This window comes from Gallinula chloropus, assembly GCF_964237585.1.
Source record: "Gallinula chloropus genome assembly, chromosome: 7".
NCBI lineage: Eukaryota > Metazoa > Chordata > Aves > Gruiformes > Rallidae > Gallinula > Gallinula chloropus.
Window position 1 is genome coordinate 22,159,938 of NC_140092.1, and position 23,499 is coordinate 22,183,436.

Consider the following 23,499-nt stretch of genomic DNA (forward strand, 5'->3'; position numbering starts at 1 on the left):
ATTCCAGACCTATCATGAGGGTTCTGGCTTCAGAACCTCCTAAGTTCAAGTTCATCCAGCAACAAAGCATGTGCTGCTTATGCAGGCTGCAGGAAGGACACGCCACCTCACCCGCTTCTTACAACCCATTAAAGAACACAGGTCCCCAAAGATGGGGACAACAGCCACCCTGAGGCAGCCTGCACCATCCCAGCAACTTACTTGATGGCTGATTTGCCAGTGACTGCTTTCCTCTCATCCTTTGGACAGGTGACAAGGACCGATGGTTGCTTTTTGTTGCCCTGTGCGTTAGTAACAGCCGTGGAAGAATGATTGTCACTTTTGTGGCTGCTGTTGCTGTTGCTGCTTTCATCGCTGCAGCTGGAAATCCTCATATTGTCACTGTCACCACTTTCACTGGTGCTGCTGCTCTTGGATTCACCATTCACTTTCTCTGGTTGGCTATAGGAAATTGGGAGCTGATCATCAAATATGATCTGAACGTTGTCAGGGGTTACTTTGTTTTTCCTGTTTTTCCTTTTGGAGCTCGTTGTGGTGATGGTATTGTTCCTCTTCCCATGGGAACCTGCTAAGGTGGTCCAAGTGGCAGATATACCAATGGTGGTTGTAGTGGTAGCACTGGGAGGCTCCATCGGGACCTCCGGATCATCTGATGGAAGAATGACAAGACAGCACTAACTCATCTGGCTTGAGGAAGCTCGTGTGACACCTGTATGACTCTCACACATTTCACTGCAGGGAGCCTCTCCCTCCTTTACACTAACACACACACGTCACTTCTTGTGGAACAAACACAGCAGCAATTCAAGAAATGTCAAGTGGAATTCAGGTATGGAGACAGATACACCAAATCAGGAGACAAACAAGCCTGTGGAACACCAAGAAGGACTTGTCCCACCTTCCCTTTCTCTCAGCATATCAGAGCAGGAACAGCCAGCAACAGCCATGTATCAGCACACAGCCTGAGACATGCTGCTGTAAGGCATAAGAGCAAGCTCTTGATGGCCAAGAAGGGAATGACACATATCTGGAATTGCCATGTTGGCAGTTTTTCCAGCTAATCATGATCACCATTCAGTTTGTCAGCACAAACACCCCAAATAATTGACCTGGTTTTAAGCATTGGGACTTAGAAGAGAGGAAGCACCAAGCCAGCACCATCCCCACGGTCGGTAACAAACCTGTAACTCCCTCAGAAGCTGCTGGTGGTGGTTCCCTGCCGCAGCAAGACACCAAACACACTGCTGTGCCAAACTATGGGCTCAACAGACAAGGCAAACACAAGCAAAGCTCCAGCAGCTCGTAGCAGAGCTTGTATTCTGGTTCAGACAGGAAAAACAACTCAACACTGGGAATGACACCAAGGCAAATAGTGTAATCACCTTCAGCTTTTAGCTTCTCCTTCTCCTGAGCAGCCTGAAGTTCAAAATTCTCCTTATTTTTTGCTTCAATTTCTTCTAGCTTTCGTCTTTGCTCTTCTTTTTTCTTCCTCCTTTTCTCCTTCCTTTTCTCTCTTTTGGCAGCCAGGGCCAGCCTCCTGCTTTCTTCCCTCAGCTGTGAGGCAAGAACACAGAGCAGCGTTACAGACATCCCATGCATTTCACACAACGCAAAGCCTTGCTATTTCCCAGGGAGCTGAGCTGGCATTTGAGGGCCACGAGGATGCTCAGAGGGCTGGAGCAGCTCCCCTATAGAGAGAGGCTGAGGGAGCTGGGCTGGTTCAGCCTGGAGAAGGGAAGGCTGTGGGTGGACCTCATTGCAGCCTTCCCATCCCTGAAGGGAGCAGAGGAACAGGAGGGGAATCAGCTTGTTCAAGGGCAGAGACTGGCAGGACAAGGGGGATGGAGTGAAGCTGGAGGAGGGAAGGGTTAGAGGAGTTCTTAGGGGGAAGTTCTTTGCAGAGAGAGTGGTGAGGGGCTGGAAGGGGCTGCCCAGAGAGGGGGTGGGTGCCCCGTGTCTGAGGGTGTTCAAGGCCAGGTTGGATGGGGCCCTGGGCAACCTTGTGTAGCTCCAGGCCTGGAGGTTGGTGGCCTTGCCTGTGGCAGGGGTTTGGAGCTCTGTGATCCTTGGGATCCCTTCCAACCCAGACCAGTCTGGGATTCTATGATTTTAGACTAACACTTTTACAAAACAGAAGCTCATTTCTCTGTGTTCCCCCCGTTTTTACATCATTACTCCTCTGAAGCAGATCGCCTGCTCATGTGAACAGAAGGCTAATGTAGAGCAGAGGGCAGACACCTTATCTACTCAAGTCAGAGGCTTCACGATTCTGTGGGTGACCTTGAGCCCCTTGGCTCTCAGTCCAAACATGGCCCACCTCCCTTTCAGCACGAAACCCTTGCTGCCAGCTTGACTACAGACCAGGCACTCATGCGGCATCGTGCTGGTGCTTCCGCTTGCCCTGCAAGTCTCTACTACAGCACTATGGTTTATAGTAGCTTGATTATAGAGTCTTTTTTACTGTTTAAGAGGCAAAACAGGGTTTAGACCTAAAATCCATACTGAGGGGAGTGGAAAACACCCACCTGCCACACACTTGGCAAAACCCCCTGTATTCAGAAATCCTTCTTTTGGTATGGTATTATTCCAGAGGGAAGAGTTATATTGGACTTTTGGATCCAATCTCCCTGAATCAGAGTTCAAAGATTACCTAATGCTAAGCTCTAGACACTATGATTATGGTCATTACACCTACTCCCAGACTCTACCACCTACTTTTGCTGATGTTATCATCTTGAAGGAACACAAAAAGCCCATTTTATCTAACAAACTTTCACAACTCCAAACTCTTCCAACTTGCCTTCTCCAAGTCCAGTTCCTCCAAGAGAATGCTTGCATTTTTGTTGGCCTCAGCAGCCTGTCGATCTTTGGCTTGAACAATCGATTCCATGCAGAGGTGGCACTTCTTCAGCATCTCCTGGAACGACAACGTACATCAGCCCTGGTTTGGGATTTTTTTCACAAGACACTGAACTGTTGTATTTAAGTTCACAGGTACTGCCCACTCTGTTACCTCGATCCCAGGCCAGGTGCCACCAGGAATTCCATAGACTCACTCAACAGGGAGGAATGGACAGCAGAGCGAGTTGACGGTCGGGAGAACGCTCATGAATAAGCAGGGACAGTAAGGACACCCCTCGAGCTGCTGTTGGCACAGCACTAAGGCACACGTTACCATGGCTGCCTCCTCACAATTTCCCTTTTGCAATGTTTGTTCTGAAAAACTCCAGTGGGACTCACCATGGGGCAGAATCTGGTGTGTCAGGAAGTCAAAGCCATCTGTAAAGTGGCCTGTAAAGCCAAGCCACACCACTAATCTTTCTGGAATACTCTCTTCCTGACCATCTTACCTTATCAGTAATCGTCGCGATGTATCTCATGCACTCAGAGTCTGATGGAAACTGGTTTACTTCTTTCACCAGGTAACGCACCACTTTTACATGGCCCTGAAAGAGACAAAGCACAGAGGATGCTTTACCCCAGCCCAGCACCAGCACACACTCTCACCCAAGTGCTTGCTGCAAGGTGGTTACTTCCAGCCCCTTCACACCATGCTCTCCACACTTGTTGGGTTTTTTGGGCTGGATCCCAGGGATGTTTCTTCACGTCTATGAGGCAGGAGGAGGGAAGCAGTTCTGGTACCTGCTCCAGCCAAGTTTCCACATGCTTCTACCCTTGGGTTCAGCCCTTTCAAAGGCCCAGCTGTGGTACTTGGGCTGCGGGCTCCCACAGCTCTTTGCCGTTTTTCAAGTACTGTAGCACTCCCATCCTAATGACATCCTAACGACACTCATCTCTGGAGTTAGATCAAGCTAAACTGCACCTTTTTTGGAGCAAGAATGCTCATGTGCTCTTGCAAGAAGCTAATCCAACTCCCCCCAGTTCATCCCATACCCCCCTGCATCAAGGCACTGCCATTTTCACCTCCTACCAGCCCCATGAGAACCAACCTCCTCCGCAAAGCACCTATAAAGCCAACTCCTACTAGGACGTAACACAGATTTGGTGCAGGTGACACACACACTTCTGAAGATTCAATGCCAAGTACTAGAATTAGTTGACACCTTTTCAAGCCTGTTGTTTCAGCCAGCTACATTCTACTGCTAACTACTGCCTGGGGGTGATCCCAGCAATAGGAGCTAAGACCAAAGCTGAACTCTACCTTTCGAAAGGCTGCCATAAGGGGAGTTATTTTCCTGTTGTCAGCAGCATCCACATCAGCTCCAGCTTGAACCAGCAGTTGGACAACATCGAGGTGCCCTCCATTGGCTGCCAGCCACAGCGGGGTGTTGCCCTTCTTGTTCCGCACGTCAATGTGAGCTCCTCTACAAACACAATCAAACAACAGGGTAAAACTCAATGCTCTTTCCACATCAAACACAAGCATTCAGAGCCCTTCCATTTCCAAAACTGTGTGTTTGTTTCTTCTGATGCTGTCAAGACTTGAACTTGGTCCAGTGATGTTTTCAACTCTCTCAATCGTGTTGTTCTCCAGCTGCCTCTGTTCTCCTCTTACTTCCTGAGCTCCCCTCCATCAGTACATCTTTCATTAGCTTCACTCAGAACAACTTATGACATTCCAAGTGCAGCCCACAACCTGTGCTGCTACTTGGAAAACAAGGTATCTAGAAGAAAACTTGAAACCTAACACCACTGAACATACATCACGAGCAGTCTAAAACCCACAGAAACCATTAGAACATCTGTTTTGTGCACACCCTCTGCTGTTTAAGGACTAATGCTACCACTTTCAACAGCTGTGTGCCGTGATTACAAGGGCCACATAGGTTAACTTGATATGGAATTGGTTCCCCCAGGAGTCACCATTCCATGGGACAGGAAAAACTGAGTCCATCAAGCAAAAGCCAGCACTGCCACCCAACAGAACTCCTCTTCATCGCTTCCGATAAATAACAATGTGATGTAGTAGCTGACACACTGAGCCACACACACTGCCTACCCTGGAGTGTGTATTGGGAAAAATGACAGCATATACTGGGAAGCACTGGTCTAAGTAAGGCCACATTCAAGGCGGTTTTATTTCCAGCACACACTTGCCAGCACAGTACCTGCTGATAAGCAGCTCACAGAATTTGTAGTGCCCTTTGTCTGCTGCTATGGTTAAAGCCGTGTCTCTCGAGGAAGGGACTGGAGGAGCGTTGACATCTGCGCCTTTGTCCAGCAGAACTCTGCCCACCTCAGCATACCCACCAGAAGCTGCTTCCATCAAGGGTGTCAGACCAGTCTAGGACAAGCAAGCACAAAACCAAGGATTAATTGGGGGGCAGAGGGGTTTTTCCATGTACAAGCCAGGATTTATTCCAACTCCAGCAATGTATATCTAGTCCTGGTGTAGAAGGCTACAAAGATGATGAAAGGCCTGGAGCATCTCCCCTGCGAGGAAAGGCTGAGTGAGCTGGGGCTGTTCAGCCTGGAGAGAAGCAGCCTGAGAGGAGATCTGATCAATGGGGATCAATAGCTGAAGGGTGGCACACAGGGGGACATAGGCAGCCTCTTCTCGGGGTCTGTGGGGACAGGACAAGGGCCGATGGCCTCAAGTTGGAGCCCGGGAAGTTCCGCCCCAATGTGGGGAAGAACTTTCCGGTGAGGGTGAGGGAGCCCTGGGCCAGGCTGCCCAGGGGGTGTGGAGTCTCCTTGTCTGGAGAGATTCCAGCCCTGACCTGTCCTAGGGAACCTGCTTTGGCAGGAGGTTAGATCCATGGGCTCTGGAGGGCCCTTCTAACCCCTACAGCTCTGTGATTGATTGTTACCTGGCCTAACAGCTCAGCAGCATTTTGGAGGGCAGCTCATCTTCAGCCATCTCAAAGAGCTGCCACTGAGCAGCACAGAGCCCAGCAGCCCTCCACAGCTGCCCAGCGCTGGGCATTCAGAGCCCACTGCTGGCAGTTTCTCACAGCTAACCCAGCCCACCTTGAATGGGTGAGAATCATCAGCATCAAGTCCCATCAAGCGCCCACGTTATCATCCAGGCAACACAAGTTACATTCCCCAAAGGCAGGAAAACCCCTGGATGACCACATGGGAGCCACAACTAACAGGCCTCTTACTTTGGAGATTCAGGCAGCTCTTGGCTCTTACCTTGGCTCTGTGTTCCACGTTGGCTTTCCTGTCAAGCAGCAGGCTGACCACTTCTGTTCTCCCTTGGAAACAAGCCAGCGTCAGCGCCGTGTTCCTGTTGGTCTCTATCTGGGCATTTATATCGGAGCCCATATCCAGTAGGAGCTTGACAGCAGCAGTGTGCCCATTCATGGCTGCCAGCATCAAGGGAGAAATGCCCAGTTTGCTCCCAGTCCTGGAAGAGAAGATAAAACCCCACTTGAAATCCCAATCACACTTGTGGAAGGTCCTCAACAAAGCTAGTGGAGGCAGAGTACCTGAGACTGAAAATTCAGCCACACAGGAACTACTACTGGCACTACGAGATGCTCTCCATAGCGGCATTGCTTGGGCCAAATACTGCTACCTCGAGGTACTATGAGTGCTACCTTTTAGTGGCTGTTCAATTTAAAGGCACCTCTCATGAGGAGTGTAACGTAACTTTGGGCTCATGCAGTAGGGCCAGGCTGTTCTCTACTTCCCAGCAGATGCAGAATCATTCCATGCACATGTGTGTCTGCACACAGAACTTTCCTTGAAGTACACAGGGAAAGCAAAGGGATAAACACACACACAGAGTCTTCACGTGACCCAGAACTCATCTCACCTGCCTTTGACACAGATTGTATGAGACAGGAAAGAGTTTAAGAAAATACAGAGGAGATGAAGTTGAAGGAGTGTTAGAAATGCACAGCCAAACCCTTTCCTTTCCAACTCAGAGGCAAAGACTCCTACAAATTAAACAATACACTGGTGGTGATTGCACAGGAGTGGTAAGATCTTGCTCCACATGGTTGTCAAGTTATCCTGCTGGACAGGGGAAAGACAGACTGCCACAAAAGCCCTGAGAGAAGGGGGGAAAAGGGAACTTGCCTGGAATTGATTTCTGCCCCAGCATTTAGCAGGATCTTGATAATATTCACGTAGCCACCAGAAGCGGCGAGGCTGAGGGGTGTGTAATCCGAAACATTCCTGTGCTCTTTGTTTGCCCCTCGAGCTAGCAGCAACTCCACCACCTGCAGGGTTTCAAGAAACAAAATCTGGTTTTCTCCCAAACTTGCAGATCTACCAGGGCAAATGGTTTTGAAACCTAAGTACACCCTTGGCATTTTCCAATGGTAAGAAAGCAGTTGTACTCAGCTGCTTCTCCACACTCCTCGCCTCTGTGAATGGATGAGGCCACACTGTTACCAAAGCCACTGTAAAACATCCTTTAGAATCAATCATCAATGGTGGCTGCTCCTCAGGAAGCTTAAGCCAGTCCTACCAGACTGTGAAGCACAGCAAGAAAAAAATGGAGGGTCTTTTTACAATTGCTTCAGCTGCCTTTAAAGGGTGCCAAAGCCAGAGATTTGGTTTGAGCACTGTATGCAAAGTACTCTGAGCTTTTTGTCCTCTCCTATTCTAACGTTCCAGTTCACTATCAAGTTAAAAACTCATCCTCAAACAGAAGCTGTGGAGCAAACAAGGCAGCAGTTGTGTGCTCTGATCACCCTACGTTCCCTAACCCACTGCATCGAAGAGCGGGTAGGCTGTACACAGGGATCTCACACAAGAGCCATTAGGAAAACTAGGATTTCCCACGTAACTCGTGGCTTCCCATCTTCTACATGAAGTTCACATTCTGCTGAGGGCTTGGTAAGAAATTAAATTGTCCAGCACGGTCAAATCAAAACAAACCCCTGTCATCTCCAGTGTTCTGCTTCCTCTGCTCCACTTGATGCTTTTAAGGATAAAACACGTTTAGATGAGAAAGCTCAGGGGTTTCCAACCCACAGGTCTTCCACAAACTCACAGGACAAGCTACTGCCAAACACAAACTGGGGCAGGAGGGCATCTTGCCAGCATCTCTTCTGCCGCCCCAAGGCCAGTGTCTTCCCATCATCTTTTTCCCAAAAAGACGGGAGAGAACACGATGTGTTCCTCCAAGGAACACTGCTTGGAGACATCGCTCCACTAACTCTAGGAAAGGCTAAGTCTGAATTCCCCACACTCCCCGAGGTCACTGGCTACAAAGGCTGTGATGCCCACACACTGAAGCAGGTCTCACCCTTCACCAGTGACACACTGGGGTCTCTGCAGCTGATCCCCCAGGACCTGAAGCCTTCCCATGGGCATGGAGAACAGGCCAGCGAGGCACGAGTCAGGAGCATGGTGCTGGTGCAGTCAGGTCTCCTGTTCAGTGCCACATGGCTGCTGTGGAAGCAGGAGAGCTGTCTCCAACCTCATCAGCTTCCAGAGGGCCACAGGGGTAGGTGACCCTGAACCCCCACTGGGAGTTTTTTGCAACCCAAACAGCAGAAGCATCAACAGAATTCTACACAACTGCTTAGAATGCATGAAGCTCCCTGCATTTTCTCATTACAACACCCCAACCTGAGCTGGAAGGGTGCCTGAAGTTACCAGAACTCTTCTGGAAGACCCCTTTAGTGTGCTGACACAGTATATAACCCACACCCTGGTTCTTGGGGAGTCGAGTTTACGTTATGCTGACACGACACATCATCTGCACGCTGCTTCTGAAGACTCAAGTTTTACTTCACCTCTTGTCTCCCTCCAGAACAAGCCAAAGACAAGGGAGTGTCCTTGGTTCTCTCAGACTGGGCTTCAATATCAGCTCCATTATCCAGCAAGATCTCCACGACGCCCACGTGGCCAGCGGTAGCAGCCAGGATAAGCGGAGTAAACCCTGGAAGGAAAGAGCGCGTTTGAAGAGTCCACACTCAGAGCTCAGGCTGCCACGACAAGTTAACCCACCTGAAGAGCGAGGCTGAAAGCCCCGTGTAAAGACCCTGCTTAGGTGCATGGGCTTGGCCTGAGAGCCTGGCACCCCAGGGGGGTCTGTGCCACCCCAGCCACTCGTACCTTTCTTGTCCCGGTGCTCGATGTTCGCTCCTCTCTCCAGCAGTGTTTGTACCAGCTCTTCGTGGCCACCGGCACAAGCAAGTGTCAGTGCTGTGTCGTGATTGCTCTCAGTCTGAAAGAAACAGTGTGCATACAAGGTAAGCCTTTCCTTTCCCAAGCACAGCCCCTGTTACATCCCATCTCAGCCCGAGCACGACTACACCTGTGACAAATACAGAGCTACAAGAAGCTTCAGACATGCCAACTGGTCACCTCAGTGTTTCCTTTGCACTCAGGTACCCAACAGGATCCTACCTCAAGCCAGCTCTGGTGGGACACATGAGCAAACTCCTGACAAGAGCTGAGATCCAAGCTCTGAGAATTCACCTGTGCTGCACTATCTACACCTGCTGCCTGACAGCAGCCTGGAGATGGTATGATGAAGGTAACAAATCCATCTAATTCTTAATCCTCTGGTTAAATCAAAGGGAAAATATTCCCCATCCCACCACTGCTCTGCCAAAACTTGATCTCTTCAGCCAGGTGATGGGATGAGGGAAATGGCCTCAAGCTGCCCCAGGGCAGGGTCAGCTCAGATGAGAGGGAAAAGTTCTTCCCTGGCAGAGTTGTGGGGCTGTGGCACAGGCTGCCCAGGGAGGGGGCTGAGTCCCCAGCCCTGGGTGTGTTTAACAGCCAGGGAGATGAGGTACTGAGAGATCTGGGTCAGCACAGGACAGGGACGGTTGGACTCCATGGGCTTAAAGGGCTTTTCCAACCTGTTGAGTCTGTGATTCTAACAGCAGCAGTCAGCTACAGCACGCCCATGGCAGCAACTGAAGTGAACAAGAGAAGATGCACACAGGTCCTGAGCTCTGCTCTGCTTTCAAGGTCTCCCCCCTTCGGAGTGCTCACACCGTCTCCCAAGTGAGCATCACCAGTGGGACAGGGTCTCCGTGACAGCAGAGACCCCGTGTCAACCTTGGTTCAGCCTATTCCACACCCACAATCAAACAAGGTGCATTCCATTCCTCAGAGCTGCCACCATCCCATGAACTCTGAGGACCACTGGCACTGCTCTTTGCAGCACAGGGATAAAACCTCACCTCTCCTTCAACAGCTAACACCAAACCCACTACCGAGAGAACTTCGTTTTACTTTATTATGACCCCGGGTAGCTGGAAACATATCATAACGCTGCTCCGACCTGAGGAGGTCCTGGCAAGAGGTCCTGGCCAGGGCAGACACGAGCCAGGGCCCCAGGCAGCTACCATAACCCAGCCTGCTCTTCCCAAGGTTTCTCCCCCCTTGCTCCACAACTCACACCTCCTCTCTTCTCCACACTGCCCATGTCTCAGCCACGCTGCGTACAGTCTAGAGCTATGCACACTCGGACAGGCACGGTGGGTTTCTCTGGATGACCAGCTAGCTGCACATCAACACGAGGCAGCCCTTTTAAAAACCACTCTCACTACAGAAATGCCTCTTCCTTCATGGCAATGGAGTTTGTATCACTTCCTCTTGTTAAGGAGATTACAGAGATTATTACTCTTAGTAGTTCCATGCTTTGGTCAAGCCAGCAGATCACTGGCCGGCCACTTCACACACAACCAGAAGCTGCAGCACACAATGTTTTAAGGTTTGTTTCTGTCTCAGGCCATCACGCCAGAAAAGTATTTCATTTCTGTCAGGAGGCAGCTCTCTGCTTCTCACAATGGCTCTGACAATGAGATAGGAAATGGAAGTGCTTTGTTGTTCAGAGGCCTTTTCCAGTGCTGGGCTCCCTGGGACAAAAAAGGGGGTCTCCTGAAGAGAGTCCAGCAGAGGCTATGAAGGGGATGAAGGGCCTGGAACATCTCCCCTGCGAGGAAAGGCTGAGTGAGCTGGGGCTGTTCAGCCTGGAGAGAAGCAGCCTGAGAGGGGATCTGATCAATGGGGATCAATAGCTGAAGGGTGGCACACAGGGGGACATGGGCAGCCTCTTCTCAGGGTCTGTGGGGACAGGACAAGGGCCGATGGCCTCAAGTTGGAGCCCCGGAAGTTCCGCCCCAATCTGGGGAAGAACTTCTTCCCGGTGAGGGAGCCCTGGGCCAGGCTGCCCAGGGGGTGTGGAGTCTCCTTCTCTGGAGAGATTCCAGTCTTGACCTGTCCTAAGGACCCTGCTTTGGCAGGAGGTTGAACTCAATGGGCTCTGGAGGTCCCTTCCAGCCCCTGTGAGTCTGTGATGCTGTGATTCATGGGGCAACAGCAGAGAGGAAAGCGGTTGCAGCTCTGGGGTGCTGCGCAGGCTTTGTGAAAACAGCAATTTGGGTCTCTACAACCCAACCTGTCACACAACCATCGCTGTGTTATTGGGCTGCAGAAGCACAGGGGCTCCACGTGCGGCTCTGCACTGGCCATGGCAGGCTTACCTGAGCATCGATATCTATCGCAGGGTAGATCGGGAGCATGGCCGAAGGAGAAATGATGGGGCTTGGAGTTGGCGTCTGAGGTTGGGAGACAGAAGTTGCAATGCTGTGGGTAGGAGTGTTTGACATTGCAGATGCTCTTCCGCTCACTGCTGTTGAACAGAACAACTCCACTTAGTAACAGCAAAACACTGGGCTTCAACAGCTCGATGTGACAGTAAAAAGGAAGTGGGACAGAACTCCCACCGGTAGACACGACTCCCCAAGAACTTTGTTTTTCTGCAAATATGTATTATTTTCCAGGTAGTTAACCCAATCTTTGAACCTTTAACTCTTGGAATATAGCTATTATGGAAAAGGTTAACTGTATTCAATCAAAGAAACAGCCAAGTGTCAGGCTGGCATCTTTTCTAGAAACCCACCACACAAAAAGAAGTGAAATATAATAATTTGCTTTGTGTTTCAAACCAAAACTGTCCCCCTAGTCAGCAGTTACCTGGCCCAGGAGATCCATCCCTTCAGAGGCAGAACATGTCCAGTCAGTGGGTACCTATGTCACCTTTCTCACAGCTGTGTAAAGCTTCTCACACAGATAAATCTGCCCACCCTTCACCCCCAGCCCCGTTCCCATGACCAACAAGAAGCGAGAGCGCGGTGTCAGGAGCACACACAGCTGAAACTGGAGTGGAAGCTTCTCAGCAGCCGTTTGCAGAGAGCTGGGTCGAGGTTGTTAGGACAAGCAGAGGGTAAAACTGTTTTACAGGTGATGACAGCTAATTGACAGGACACAGAACAGCACCGACTGCCACGCTTGCCCAAGTTCAGGTCATACGTATCATGGTTATAAACACAGAGCAAACTGGAATCTACAACAGCCTTTCTGGGGAAAAGCTCCTGTTTTCCTGCTTTTAGGGTTGTTGGCTGCCCCTAAGAGACCACAGTGCTTCCCCCGCCTCTTCTCCAGTGTTTCTGCAGGTCTGGGTCAGGGGTGATCAGCAAAGGAGAAAGCAAAGCACTGGAACTTCTCCCATCAGGGTGGCAAAAGCACCTTTAAATGTGAAACGAAGGAGATGCAGCTTCCACCTCGTGTGTTTATCTGGTGTGTAGCCCCACAAAGCACCCAAGCAATGCCCCTTTTCCCCCAGCTCTCCGCGTCCTGTCCATTCCCAACCGGGTGTCATGACCAGCCATGTCCCTACCCACCACCCACTGCCAATCAGCTCCTGTTATGTTTTGAAGCAGCAAGTTTTGCAACAGGCACCACAAAAAAAAAAATCACATCCTAACCCACCACTCTGCGTACCCCCTTCCTCTGCAGGACAGCTGAGCACCATCCACCCCTAACAGAATGTCTGGGTGTCCCACACCAAAACCCAGTGAGGCAGCTAACTAACGTCACTGAGAGAGACACAGAACTCCCAACCTGAAAGGCAGAAAGGATCAGGAACCTTGTATTTAAGAGTAAATCAAGATTCAAACTCTCTTAAGGTTTCTATCAGAGTGCCTTTTGAAAGCTCTTCTCATCTTACAGGACAAATCACACAAGGTGAGGATCCAAAGAAGGCCAGGTTGGATGGGGCCCTGGGCAACCTTGTGTAGCTCCAGGCCTGTGGCAGGGGATTGGAGCTCTGTGATCCTTGGGGTCCCTTCCAACCCAGACCAGTCTGGGATTCTGTGATTCTATGAAACAGAAGCTAAGCTGAGATACTGGGACATGAGGTGAAAAACTACAGCCTCGGGTTGCTCCACACAGAGAGAGCTGAGCCCAGACCCTAAGGAAGAATCACTCTGTGGAGCATCTAATTGAAACTCATCTCATTCCTGGTTCTGACTGTAAATCAAGAGACATGACCTAAAAATGCCCCTTCACATTGGTTAAATATCGACGGACAGGGAGCTGCCCATCTCCAGTGCCCTCTCCACATACACAGTTGTGACAGGTAATTTGGAAAAGTTGACTCATTTTCCTTCTTTCTCAGAGGAAGTTAAGGCAGCATAAACCAGGAATGGAATTACAGAGGATTGTGAGCTGTGATCCCTGATGCTTACATCAGGTTCCAAAAGAACCTAGAGAAGCTGGTGAATTGGACTGGAGACTAACCCAGTACGCTCAAGTGGGGCGACAGGAGAGTTATTGCTGTAGTCCCAGTAAGGGGGAGGCTGGGGACCACCTATGCTATTACAGGAGACACTATGAAAGCCCTTAGGCTTTAAACCCCTTTAAATCAAGGCAGGTAGGAGGGTCTCCATTCAGGTCATGTCTGGGTTTTACACCATTGGTGCGAAAGGGGGAAAAACAACCCCACAAACAAAAAACCCAACAAAGAAAGAGACATGTTTAAAAATCAACTCCTGTTTTTCCACAGGGAGGAAAACCACCCAGACCTCAGCAGCTTTATCCATGCCAGCCGAGGAGAACAGCACGCTGCCTTACATGGCCTCACATCAAATACATTCCAGGTGCGCTCCAGCACCAGTCACTCACAGACCAGTGTAGTTCCTGCTGTACAGCACAATTCACCCAGGCCAGATACTGATTCTTTTACAGGCCACAACTGGGATGATCTTTGTTTCACCATCACCTGCACAGAGTTCAGCTCTGTAGCCAACATGCCAAGGGCAACCTTACAGTGTCCAAATGAAAATATCAAAGAGCTTTCAATAAACCAGGTTTTCCCAACAGCCTCAAGCAGTGAAGAGAGTAGCCAGGTAGTCTGATCATCAGACCTGAATGCACTGACAGCCAACCCCTCTGCCATCATCTAGTCTAATGGACTAGCTGCAAAATGCAACTAGAGTCTGTACTCTGACATCAACTCATGGCTATTTAATGCCTGGGATAAAAAAGTCCTTCAAGCTAGCTCACTGTTAGAATGCTTTACTACATACAGGCCTTGGTGTGGGACCAGCTGACCAGTTTAAATCCTGTGACAAAATGAGGTCAGAAAACACCTCTCCAAGCACCACCTGACTACTCTAGCCAACATCTCCTAGGTCTGGCTGGGTGTCAGCCAGCCAGCTCTGCGCTCAGTGGTACCAAGAGCATGGATGTTCTTCATATCCATTCCTTTCTGGCATCTCAGCTTAAGTGAGAAAAAAACCAACAAACCCAAGGAGCATCCTCAGAGCTGCTACCTCCCCGTGCCCAACAGCCTCACCATCCAGAGCAGCACTTGGCTGCTTCGCTGATCGACATGTCCCAAATCAAGATGTGTGCCTGGAAAACTGACCGTTTGAAAAGGAACCTGGGCTTTCTGTGCTGAGTCTCCTGCTTCCTTGAATACTTTTCACTAAGCAAAGATGTTACAGAAACCAAGCACCTTTACAAGCCCATTTCATAGTTATGTTGACCATGAAGCTTGTTACGAGTGCTGTCTGGCTGTGGGCACAGCATTCTTCATGCTCTGCTATTCCTTATCTCCTGCAATGTCAACAGCAGAGGTCTCAAAGGATCCTTTTGCATCAGACTGCAATAAGCCAACATGGGGACTTGGAAAATTATGTGACAAGCCAACTCAACAGGCCAGTTCCACCCCAGTTTCTTCTCCTCCAGCCCCAATTTCTCTGCAGGATCTGAAGTTATGAAAGCTCAAGGTCCTGCCACACATGCTTAAGCCCACACAGGACACGTGAGAGGCGTAATGTGCCTTCCATTGCATGAGTCCCCGTTCTGCTCTCAGTCCTCACACAAGCACACAGCCCTGCTGCTGCACACTAACAGCTCAGGGATCACAAACCAGGGCCTGCCCAGAGCTTCCATCCTTCTTAGTTATACAGGTGGACTGGGGCAGGCTCAGCCCCCCCCAGAGCAGCTGCCTGGCCACAGATGGAATCCAAGGACAAAGGTCTAAAGGCATTTACCATCCATTTGCAAGAGCAGTGCAACCATCGCCAGCAACCACCTGTAGCTACACCAGGGTGTAAAAGCTTGCACCCTCAGTTCCCTGCAGCTCCTGCACGTGTTTCAACTGGGACAGAAGCTCCAGGCAGTTCTGTCACACTGGCACTCTACAGCTGTTCTCAGCACCGAGTCTCTGTGAATACCTGACAGGCAATAAAGATTCTTTCTTACCTATTAATTTACACCGACAGAGTTAAAGGTGACTCATCTCACAAGGCAGCTTCCAGGAATTCATCTTACCAAGTGCTTCAAGATTGCTGAAGTCCTCAGCGAGGCCGCTACCAGACTGGACCCTTTCAGCCCTACTCCTTTAAAACCATTTCCCATTAGCACCAGAGGTGCTGTTTATGTCCTTAACAGTCCACTCAACACAGGCAACCTTTTCATTCGGGGGCTGGATAACTAAGGCTGCAGCATACTTCTCACCAGTCTTACAAGCCCAGAACCTGTCCCACACATCAGTAGCTGAAGGGCCAACCTTTGGCTTGTGCCATCAATTCCAGGAAGAGCAGAGAGGAGCCTGAAGTTACAACTGAAACGCTATGTGCTACTCTGCCTTTTCCCATTTCTCTCTTGAAAAGGCCCAACCCAAGTGCCTGAACTTGGCACGTTCTCTCCTGGGCTTCCAGGCCAACTGTGCAGAGCACAGTGACACCCAGGGCTGCTCCAGTAGTGAGGGATCCAACTTCCACATCCCAGAGCTGATCTAGCAACACCACTTGACCTCTACAACCATACCCATGTCTCCTACCCGCCCCTGGTGAACTCGTAGGGTCCAGCTAAGCACAGAGATGGATTTACATGTTGTCTGCACGCTCGAGGTGGAGCTTTGGTTCTGTAACTGGTCTGAGAGCCACAGATCTGTGGTGGAACTAAACCCCAGCCACCTCAGGACCAGAGGTTTAAACCCATGGGAATACCTGAGGTGACTTCCACTGAAGCAACACACTAAGCTACTGATGAAACCTCTCATGGCTGCGTGATGCTGTGTCACACTGCACCCATTTCACTGCCATACTAAACTCTGCGTGGGCTCAAGCTGGCACTTTCAGGGTACACTCTCACTTCAAAAACCCACCCAAGCCCTAAGATTAGCTACCCCTCAGAAAAGCAAAACTGGAATTGAATCTGCACAACTGCCAACAGACTTGACACAAATACCCTCCAGAGCACAATTTGCTGGGGGACAAAAGGATGGAGAGCAGCCCTGGGGACAACTCCGGGGTGCTGCAGGACCAGAAGCTCAGCAAAACCCAGCAGTGTGTGCTGGCAGCCCAGCCAGCCCCCCACATCCTGGGCTGTGTCCCCGGCACTGGGACCCAGAGGGCTGGGAAAGGGGGGTTCTGCCCCTCTGCTCTGCTCTGGGACACAGACCCCCTGGCAGTGCTGCCTCAGCTCGGGGGTCCGCAGGACAAGGAGGACACAGAGCTGTTGGGAGCGAGTCCTGAAGAGCCATGGGGATGATGTGAGGGCTGGAGCCCCTCTGCTCTGGAGCCAGGCTGGGAGAGCTGGGCTGGCTCAGCCCGGGGATGAGAAGGCTGCTGGGGAGAGCTTCTTGTGGCCTTTCCATACTTTAAGGCGACTTTTAGGACAGACAGGGACAGACATTGTGGCAGGGATGGGAGAGGAGTAACTGCTCTGAACTGAAGGAGGAGAGATTCAGATGAGATGTAAGGAAGACCCTTTTTACACTGAGGGAGATGAGGCACCTGCACAGAGTGTCCAGAGGGGTGGTCAATGCCCCATCCCTGGAAACATACAAGGCCAGGCTGGACAGGGCTCTGAGTGACCTGATTGAGTTGAAGCTGTCCCTGCCTGTGGCAAGGGGTGGGACCAGCAGCTTTCAAAGGTCTCTTCTGTCCCAATCCAGCTTGGTACTCTGAACTGAGACCTCAGAACCTTGTTAGCTCCCCTCAGTTTCAGTAACCTGGCCTGGCCAGCAGGTCACTCACTGTGTGCCTAACTCACAAAGTGCTGTTCCAAGAATTTTCAACAGCCACCATCTACTTTTTTAGCCATTCCCCTGTCTTCCATTCACTCTGTGCCTCTGTCGTAGCTCTTGCAGTTGGTGTGGGACCAGCTGCAGACCTGTAGCCCCTCTGGGCTGGAGCTCCCCTCTAGCACACAGGCTGCACTCTGAGCCTGCCTCACAAAGCAGACTCCACCGAAACAGGCAGCACTTCTCAACAGCAAAGCACGTCAGCTGCAGCAAGAGCGTCTCTGCAAATTTCCATGGAGTGACATCATTTTTAGTCCTAAAAACAGCTATTTCAGTGACTACATGAACTCCTTTCCCCTCTTAAGTTCACCTGAGGGAGGAGTAAAGGAAACACTAACAGCTCATGTTAACTAGTAAACTGGCTGTAGGTCCTCAAAGCACTCCTCTCACCAGGTGAAGAACTCCCTGAAGCAATCAAGAACTCTACAGGGCTCGATCTGGCTTCTGCTGACATTCTGCTGGCCGTTTTCATCAATAGAGATTTTTAACAGTCTGGGGTTATCATCTTCCCAAACAGAAGGAAAAGCTCCTTGCAGGCAGACTATCCAAGGCCAGCCAGAGCAGCTCCTGTTGATGGGACAAGCCTACAGGCTCCTTACACGTTACAGGCCTGACTCAGTGCCATATGTGCTCAGAATAGCATCCATCAGTTCTCTGTCCCTCCAAAATGCTAACTAGTATCGTCAAGATGTTGCTCCTGAGCTACAAACAGGCCTGAATAGAGCCATTAGACCGTAGCACGTGCCTCCCCCAGACTACAAAGAGTTAACCACGCCACTTCCCACATACCAACCTGGCAAACAGGCACCAGTTAGCTCAAGAAAAGGGAAGACAACCCTGCAAAGTGAAAAGTTAAGGCTAGTTTCCCCAACTCCTCGAGCCACGGAGCAGCAGGCTAGCAGTACTTGCTGTGGAGCTAGCAGGAATACACAGACACACACACACACACAGAGAAGTGGACATACCCTCAACTGGTCAAGCAAATATTACACCTGCTCATAACAATATAAACCCACCTGCCATGATGTCATCCAGCGTGTCATTGAGCGTCTGAGCAGGGCTGGCTACCATTAACCCTTGCTGTGTTTCTGTCAGTATTCCTTGCCCCAGCCCTGCTAGTTGTGCTTGGCCCAACACTGGCTGTCCAACTATAACACCTTGCAGTTCTGTAAGATTTGCGATGGACCCTGGAGGTAAGGAACCTGCTGCCAGAGGCAAAGCTTGTGGCATGGCCAGAGGCTGAATTGGTGCAAAACCCGTCTGCGCAGCAGCTTGCTGAGGATCATCTTTAAGCAAGATGGGGTCCACTTGCTGTAATCGTGCATAGTCTCCCTCTGAGAGTTGTTCTCCTACCCCAACAGGAGTCAGTAGTCCCAGATGCTGGCAAGACTGCTGCTGCTGCTGCTGTTGGAGCTGAATTCTTTGCGCTTTTACCTCTAGATATTGCTTTTTTAGCTGCTGCTGAGTTTTCAGCTGTAACTCTCGCTCCACTTTCTGCAGTTCCTCCAAAATCTTTTGTTTCTTCTGAATTTGTTCCTCTCTCGTTTTGTTCAGCTCCTCAATCTTCTCTTTGGTGAGCTGGTCAGCGTGTGCCAATTCCAGGGACTGCAGCTGAGCGTTCTTCTCTATGGCTTCTTTTATCCTCTGCTCCAGCTCTGTCAACTTGCCCTGAGCCTCTTCTACAATGCTCTCTGGAGACTGATTGGTGATGTAACCCTGTACATCCTGGTTGTTTGCTGGCAAATGACTGCTGGACTTTTGTTTAGAAGCAGCTGTGTGAAAAAGAAACCCCCTCAGAACCAATGGAAGTGCATATGAATGGCATCCTCATTATAGAGCTACTGTTGGGACGCTAAATGGCCAGTTATGCACCAAGACACAGCACCCAGGGAAGGTCAGCGTGCACTGCAAGGCCCTCCAAGAACACTGTATCTCACGCTAGCAATTAACACAGCAGTCAGACTGCAATTTAACAGCACAGATTACTGAGCACCCACGTCCCCAACAGCCCTGCGCTGCGCTGACAGATCTGCTCCAACCATGCTACGCCTTTGCCAAATGAAGCGATCGTCTCGAGAGCCGCTGGCTGTTATCAAGTGGTGCTACAAGGGAACTGGCAGCCAAAAGAAAGGTTGTGCTGCCTCTTTACTCCACCTTTTGCGCCTGGTATCGTGTTAGAGACATAAACCTATGGTTACAGCCCTGGAAGCACAGCAAAAGCGATGCAAAAGCACCTCGAGGGGCAGGTGATTCACTCTAGGCCACCAGCTTTGAGTAGCTCGGTACATTTTAGGAAGCACTATGCTTTCTAGGACTACTGAATCCTTTCGCTACAGGTATCCAGCTTTGCTCAGTTGTCAAACAGCGCTAGAACCCAGGATAGTCAGTTAGATTTAAGGTGATCTAACAGGCTGTGTTTGGCCACTATGTTTTATCCAGAGCAGACATGATTTTGCCTGTGTCAAAACTCGGCTCTCTGCCCAGGCAAGGCCAGTATTTCAAGCCTCCCTGTAAGAACGAGCGATGGACTAAAATCCAATTCATCTTTTATGAAGAAGTCCACAGTACCCCAGCTGACATGCTCTGCCATACCGGTTGCAGGAGGAACAATCAGTTAATTTTGAAGGGCGAAAGGCAAATCAAAACCCGGGGTTTGAGGCAGTGGAGGCGCCCGGTTTCTTCCAGCCATCCTTTCATCCCATTTCCAGAACAATCCAAGTGCACACACAGGGTTAATGTTTAGGACATGCACGCCTGGATCTGCACTACTGCTGATCCTCGGAAAAAAAATGGGGTGTGGAAGGAAATTCTTAAGTACAGAACAGCGTTAAATGGCGAGATCAAAATAGATGCAAATTTAGCCCCAGGAGGACCTGAGCCACATCAGACTGAGCATTTGCTAGCACAAGAAATTCCGCCTTCGATCAGGTTAGTCAAACCCACTCCAAGACTACTCTCCTAAGTAAACACCGGTTATCAAATCAACTACAATATGGAGATTGACATGGCTTTTACAACTCCCATGATCAGATTGGTATAGGCTTCTGGGGGACGTTTTGCATCAGTCCAGTCTGTCAGACTAAGGTATTTTTAACGTATTTACTTAGGCAGATTTCTTGATGCTGTGTGATTACAGGGTTAGACGACTGATACTTTGGATTAGGCGGATAAACAAATCCTTAAAAATAAAAAATGTATCAATAAATTGCAGTTTCCTTGACTGAATCCATAAACACTCTTCAGAGGAGCTACTCTGCTACAAGCACAACTCTCTATCTTCTACCTAGGAAGGATATTTAGAAAATAAGCTCCAGAACTAAGACTGACCTTTATTTCTGATGGGAAGGGTGGTGGCGACATTAGCAGGGGGTTTGTCAGGCTCCTGGGGTGGGACGACCATGGGCAGCGCCTGCACTGGTACACGAGGAGCCTAAAACATTGGATACTAACAGATTACTTTTCTCATACTCTAAGCTATTCAATAGAAGGTAAACAAAACCTATTAGAAAAGCAGACTTTAACGGTGACCAATAACATTTAACAGGCTGAGTTCAACAGTTAACAAGTTGAGACCATCTGGTTTCTTTATACTTGGCGTTTTTCACCTCAGAAAGCGCTTCCCAAGCAGTACTCAGCATGGTACAGTGCTATAGTAAAGCAAACACAAGCCATGATGGGCTACAAAGGTGACACTCAAGAGCCTCATTAGAGCAGACCTTTCCCCTTGCTGGGCTCCCCCTCCCCCCCAGTCATTTTTTGTGGGTAGTATTTATAGAGCAGTAAGAAGAACGATGAAAGCACCACACAGCGATGCTCAAAATCTTCACTGTTTTCATGGCAGCTCAAAGTTATGTTTTAGTGTGTATCACCTAGAGTGTTCAGCAGTTCAGGAAGTGACATGACTGACTCTCCCATCCTTCCCTTCCTGAGCAAGCCCTGAGAAATGCAGAAGCACCCCACAAATCCCTCAGCCACCAGCCCTCACATCTTACCCTGTTTAGGTCATGGGATGGTGGGGTCAGCTGAGTAGCATCAGGTGGAGGAGCAGAAAGCAAGTTGTTTGGGTAGTCTAGAAGGTAACAAACCACGCTGGTGTGACCACCTTTGGCTGCCTCGATTAACATAGTCGATCCATCCTAATGGGGGAGAGATCACAGTATTAGGAAGCAGCAGCATCCAACCCTGACAGCACCAAACCAGCCTGGGGAAACACCACACAGTAGTTGTAAGAGTCCTTTAGTAAATACTCATTCAACCTGCAGGAAGTCCACAGCTAAACTTATGGACTCTGTTAAAAAAACCCAAGTCCTTTCTCAAGTTTCCCTTCCCTGTCCACAATCATGGCTGGACAACAGGAGTGCAACCTCTGGTAATCAACAGACCCACACTCCTGCTGCCTCCAACTGCTGCTTAGGAGTATGACACCTGCTTCTGGAAATACCAGCTCTTCCACCTCCTATTTCAACCACAACACCCTGGGTCAGTTGCAAAGATTCCAAAAGAAGCAGATTTGCTTGGCTGTTGTTAGCTTTAAGATTAATTAAAGGCTACATCAGAGGAAAGTAAGGCAGCTGAGCGACAAACCTTCAGTCTGTGTGTAGGATCAGCACCGTGAGCCAGCAGCAGCTCCACCACTGCCAAGTGCCCTCCAGCACAGGCCAGCGACAGCACCGTGTGATCGTTGTTAGCTGTGGTCCTGTTCACATTTGCTCCTTCAAAAACAGAGGGGGAAAGGTTATTTTCAAGAGCCTCGAACCAGTTCTCCTCTACCAGAAGTGACAAGAAGTAAATTTGACAACGTAGTTCTCCACTGTTGCTGTGTTACAACTGCTACAGGAGATCAAGTGGTTCATTATTACTGTCATCATTTAGCATGTCACAAAAAGAAAAGCAACCCCAGCCAGACCAGCACTCCCCACCCCGTTCCAATGGTGACGGTGTAAGTGTAGGACATTGTGTAGCATCTGAGCCCCAGTCTGCCAGCCCTGTGCCAGGGCTGTGCCTCTGGAAATGACCCAAACTACCTAAAAGGGGGGTGCAGTGAGGTGGGGTTGGTCTCCTCTCCCTGGCAGCCAGTGACAGGACAAGGGGAAATGGCCCGAAGCTGCACCAGGGGAAGGTTGGGTTGGACATCAGGAGAAATGTCTGTATGGAAGGGCTGTCAGATCCTGGCCCAGGCTGCCCAGGGAGGGGGGTGGGGCTCCATCCCTGGGGGGGTTAAAAGAAGAGCAGATGTTGTACTTGGGGACGTGCTCTCATGTTGGGCCTGGTAGGGCTGGACAGAGCCATTCTATGGCTCTATAAACGAACCCCATCAAAACACCACAACAAAAAGCACCCCAAACCCAACCAACTCCAAAAACACCAACCAAAAATCCCGCAAAACCCAAACGTGGTGATCCAGAGCGTGCACCCATGTGCCTTAACACCCACAAGCAGCTGCTTAACTGCAGCTCTGCTTCTTTCCCCTACAATCTACCCAGGGAAGACTATGTGACACTGGAAGCTTTAGGCCAGTCCACCAGTATCAGCTCAAGAGAGCTAAAACAGCAATTCCGAGCTATGTATCCACTCTGTGTAAGGCTGGAGCTGATAGTTCTGACAGTATCAGGCAAGTTACAGTCAAACTCTGAACCAAGGAGGCACTTGAAGTTTGAGTCCTGAAGAGACCATGCTCAAAAGCTGCACCAGGAGCTTGCAGACAGCTGGTAAGCACTACCACTGTTTTTCCCGTAACTATTTCCAGCAGTAGCTGCAGCTCCCACAAACCTGGCCAGAAACCAGAGGTGACCTTACACACCTAGCAGGACAATCTATGACCTGCCTGAGTTCAACTATTGGAAACAATCCCAAGCAAGTGACACTAGCACCGATGTGTTCCTAGCTGCCAGTGTTTGCAGGAGCAGGAAACCCAAAGCCTTTCCCCTCTTACCTTTGCTAATCAGGAACTGCACAGTGCAAACGTGACCTGCCCTTGCAGCTTTCATCAGAGGAGTTCTTCCACCTTCGGACTCATGCTCCTAAAGCAGAAAGAGAGAGGGGTTTAAAACTCCAAATTCAGAAGCAGCACACGTGAAAGGATGGATTCAGCCTTCTGGGTTTTGATGAGTGGAGAAATACCAGACACAGAAGACCCCTTTTCCATGTTTCACAAGCTAGAGGCAGAAAGGTTTACTTAATGTTGGAAATGAGTCTCTCTTGTGGACAGATGAAACCACTTGCCAACCTTGGTA

General features: G+C 49.9%; 1 protein-coding gene across 2 annotated transcripts in view; it reads right to left on the reverse strand.

The window, feature by feature from the left end:
• The window catches only part of ANKRD17 (ankyrin repeat domain 17), a 92,227-nt gene that overhangs the window by 10,318 nt on the left and 58,410 nt on the right, over nucleotides 1-23,499 (reverse strand). For both annotated transcript variants that reach the window (XM_084266632.1, XM_084266633.1), the window contains exons 11-26: nucleotides 23,199-23,286; nucleotides 21,851-21,978; nucleotides 21,259-21,402; nucleotides 20,594-20,696; nucleotides 18,283-19,038; nucleotides 11,370-11,518; nucleotides 8,983-9,094; nucleotides 8,661-8,806; nucleotides 6,991-7,133; nucleotides 6,100-6,313; nucleotides 5,070-5,245; nucleotides 4,163-4,325; nucleotides 3,351-3,446; nucleotides 2,801-2,917; nucleotides 1,383-1,554; nucleotides 202-649 (exon numbers count right to left, since the gene is read on the reverse strand). In XM_084266632.1, the coding sequence (XP_084122758.1) occupies nucleotides 202-649; nucleotides 1,383-1,554; nucleotides 2,801-2,917; nucleotides 3,351-3,446; nucleotides 4,163-4,325; nucleotides 5,070-5,245; nucleotides 6,100-6,313; nucleotides 6,991-7,133; nucleotides 8,661-8,806; nucleotides 8,983-9,094; nucleotides 11,370-11,518; nucleotides 18,283-19,038; nucleotides 20,594-20,696; nucleotides 21,259-21,402; nucleotides 21,851-21,978; nucleotides 23,199-23,286 (3,155 nt within the window). The remainder of the gene's footprint in view (nucleotides 1-201; nucleotides 650-1,382; nucleotides 1,555-2,800; nucleotides 2,918-3,350; nucleotides 3,447-4,162; nucleotides 4,326-5,069; nucleotides 5,246-6,099; nucleotides 6,314-6,990; nucleotides 7,134-8,660; nucleotides 8,807-8,982; nucleotides 9,095-11,369; nucleotides 11,519-18,282; nucleotides 19,039-20,593; nucleotides 20,697-21,258; nucleotides 21,403-21,850; nucleotides 21,979-23,198; nucleotides 23,287-23,499) is intronic.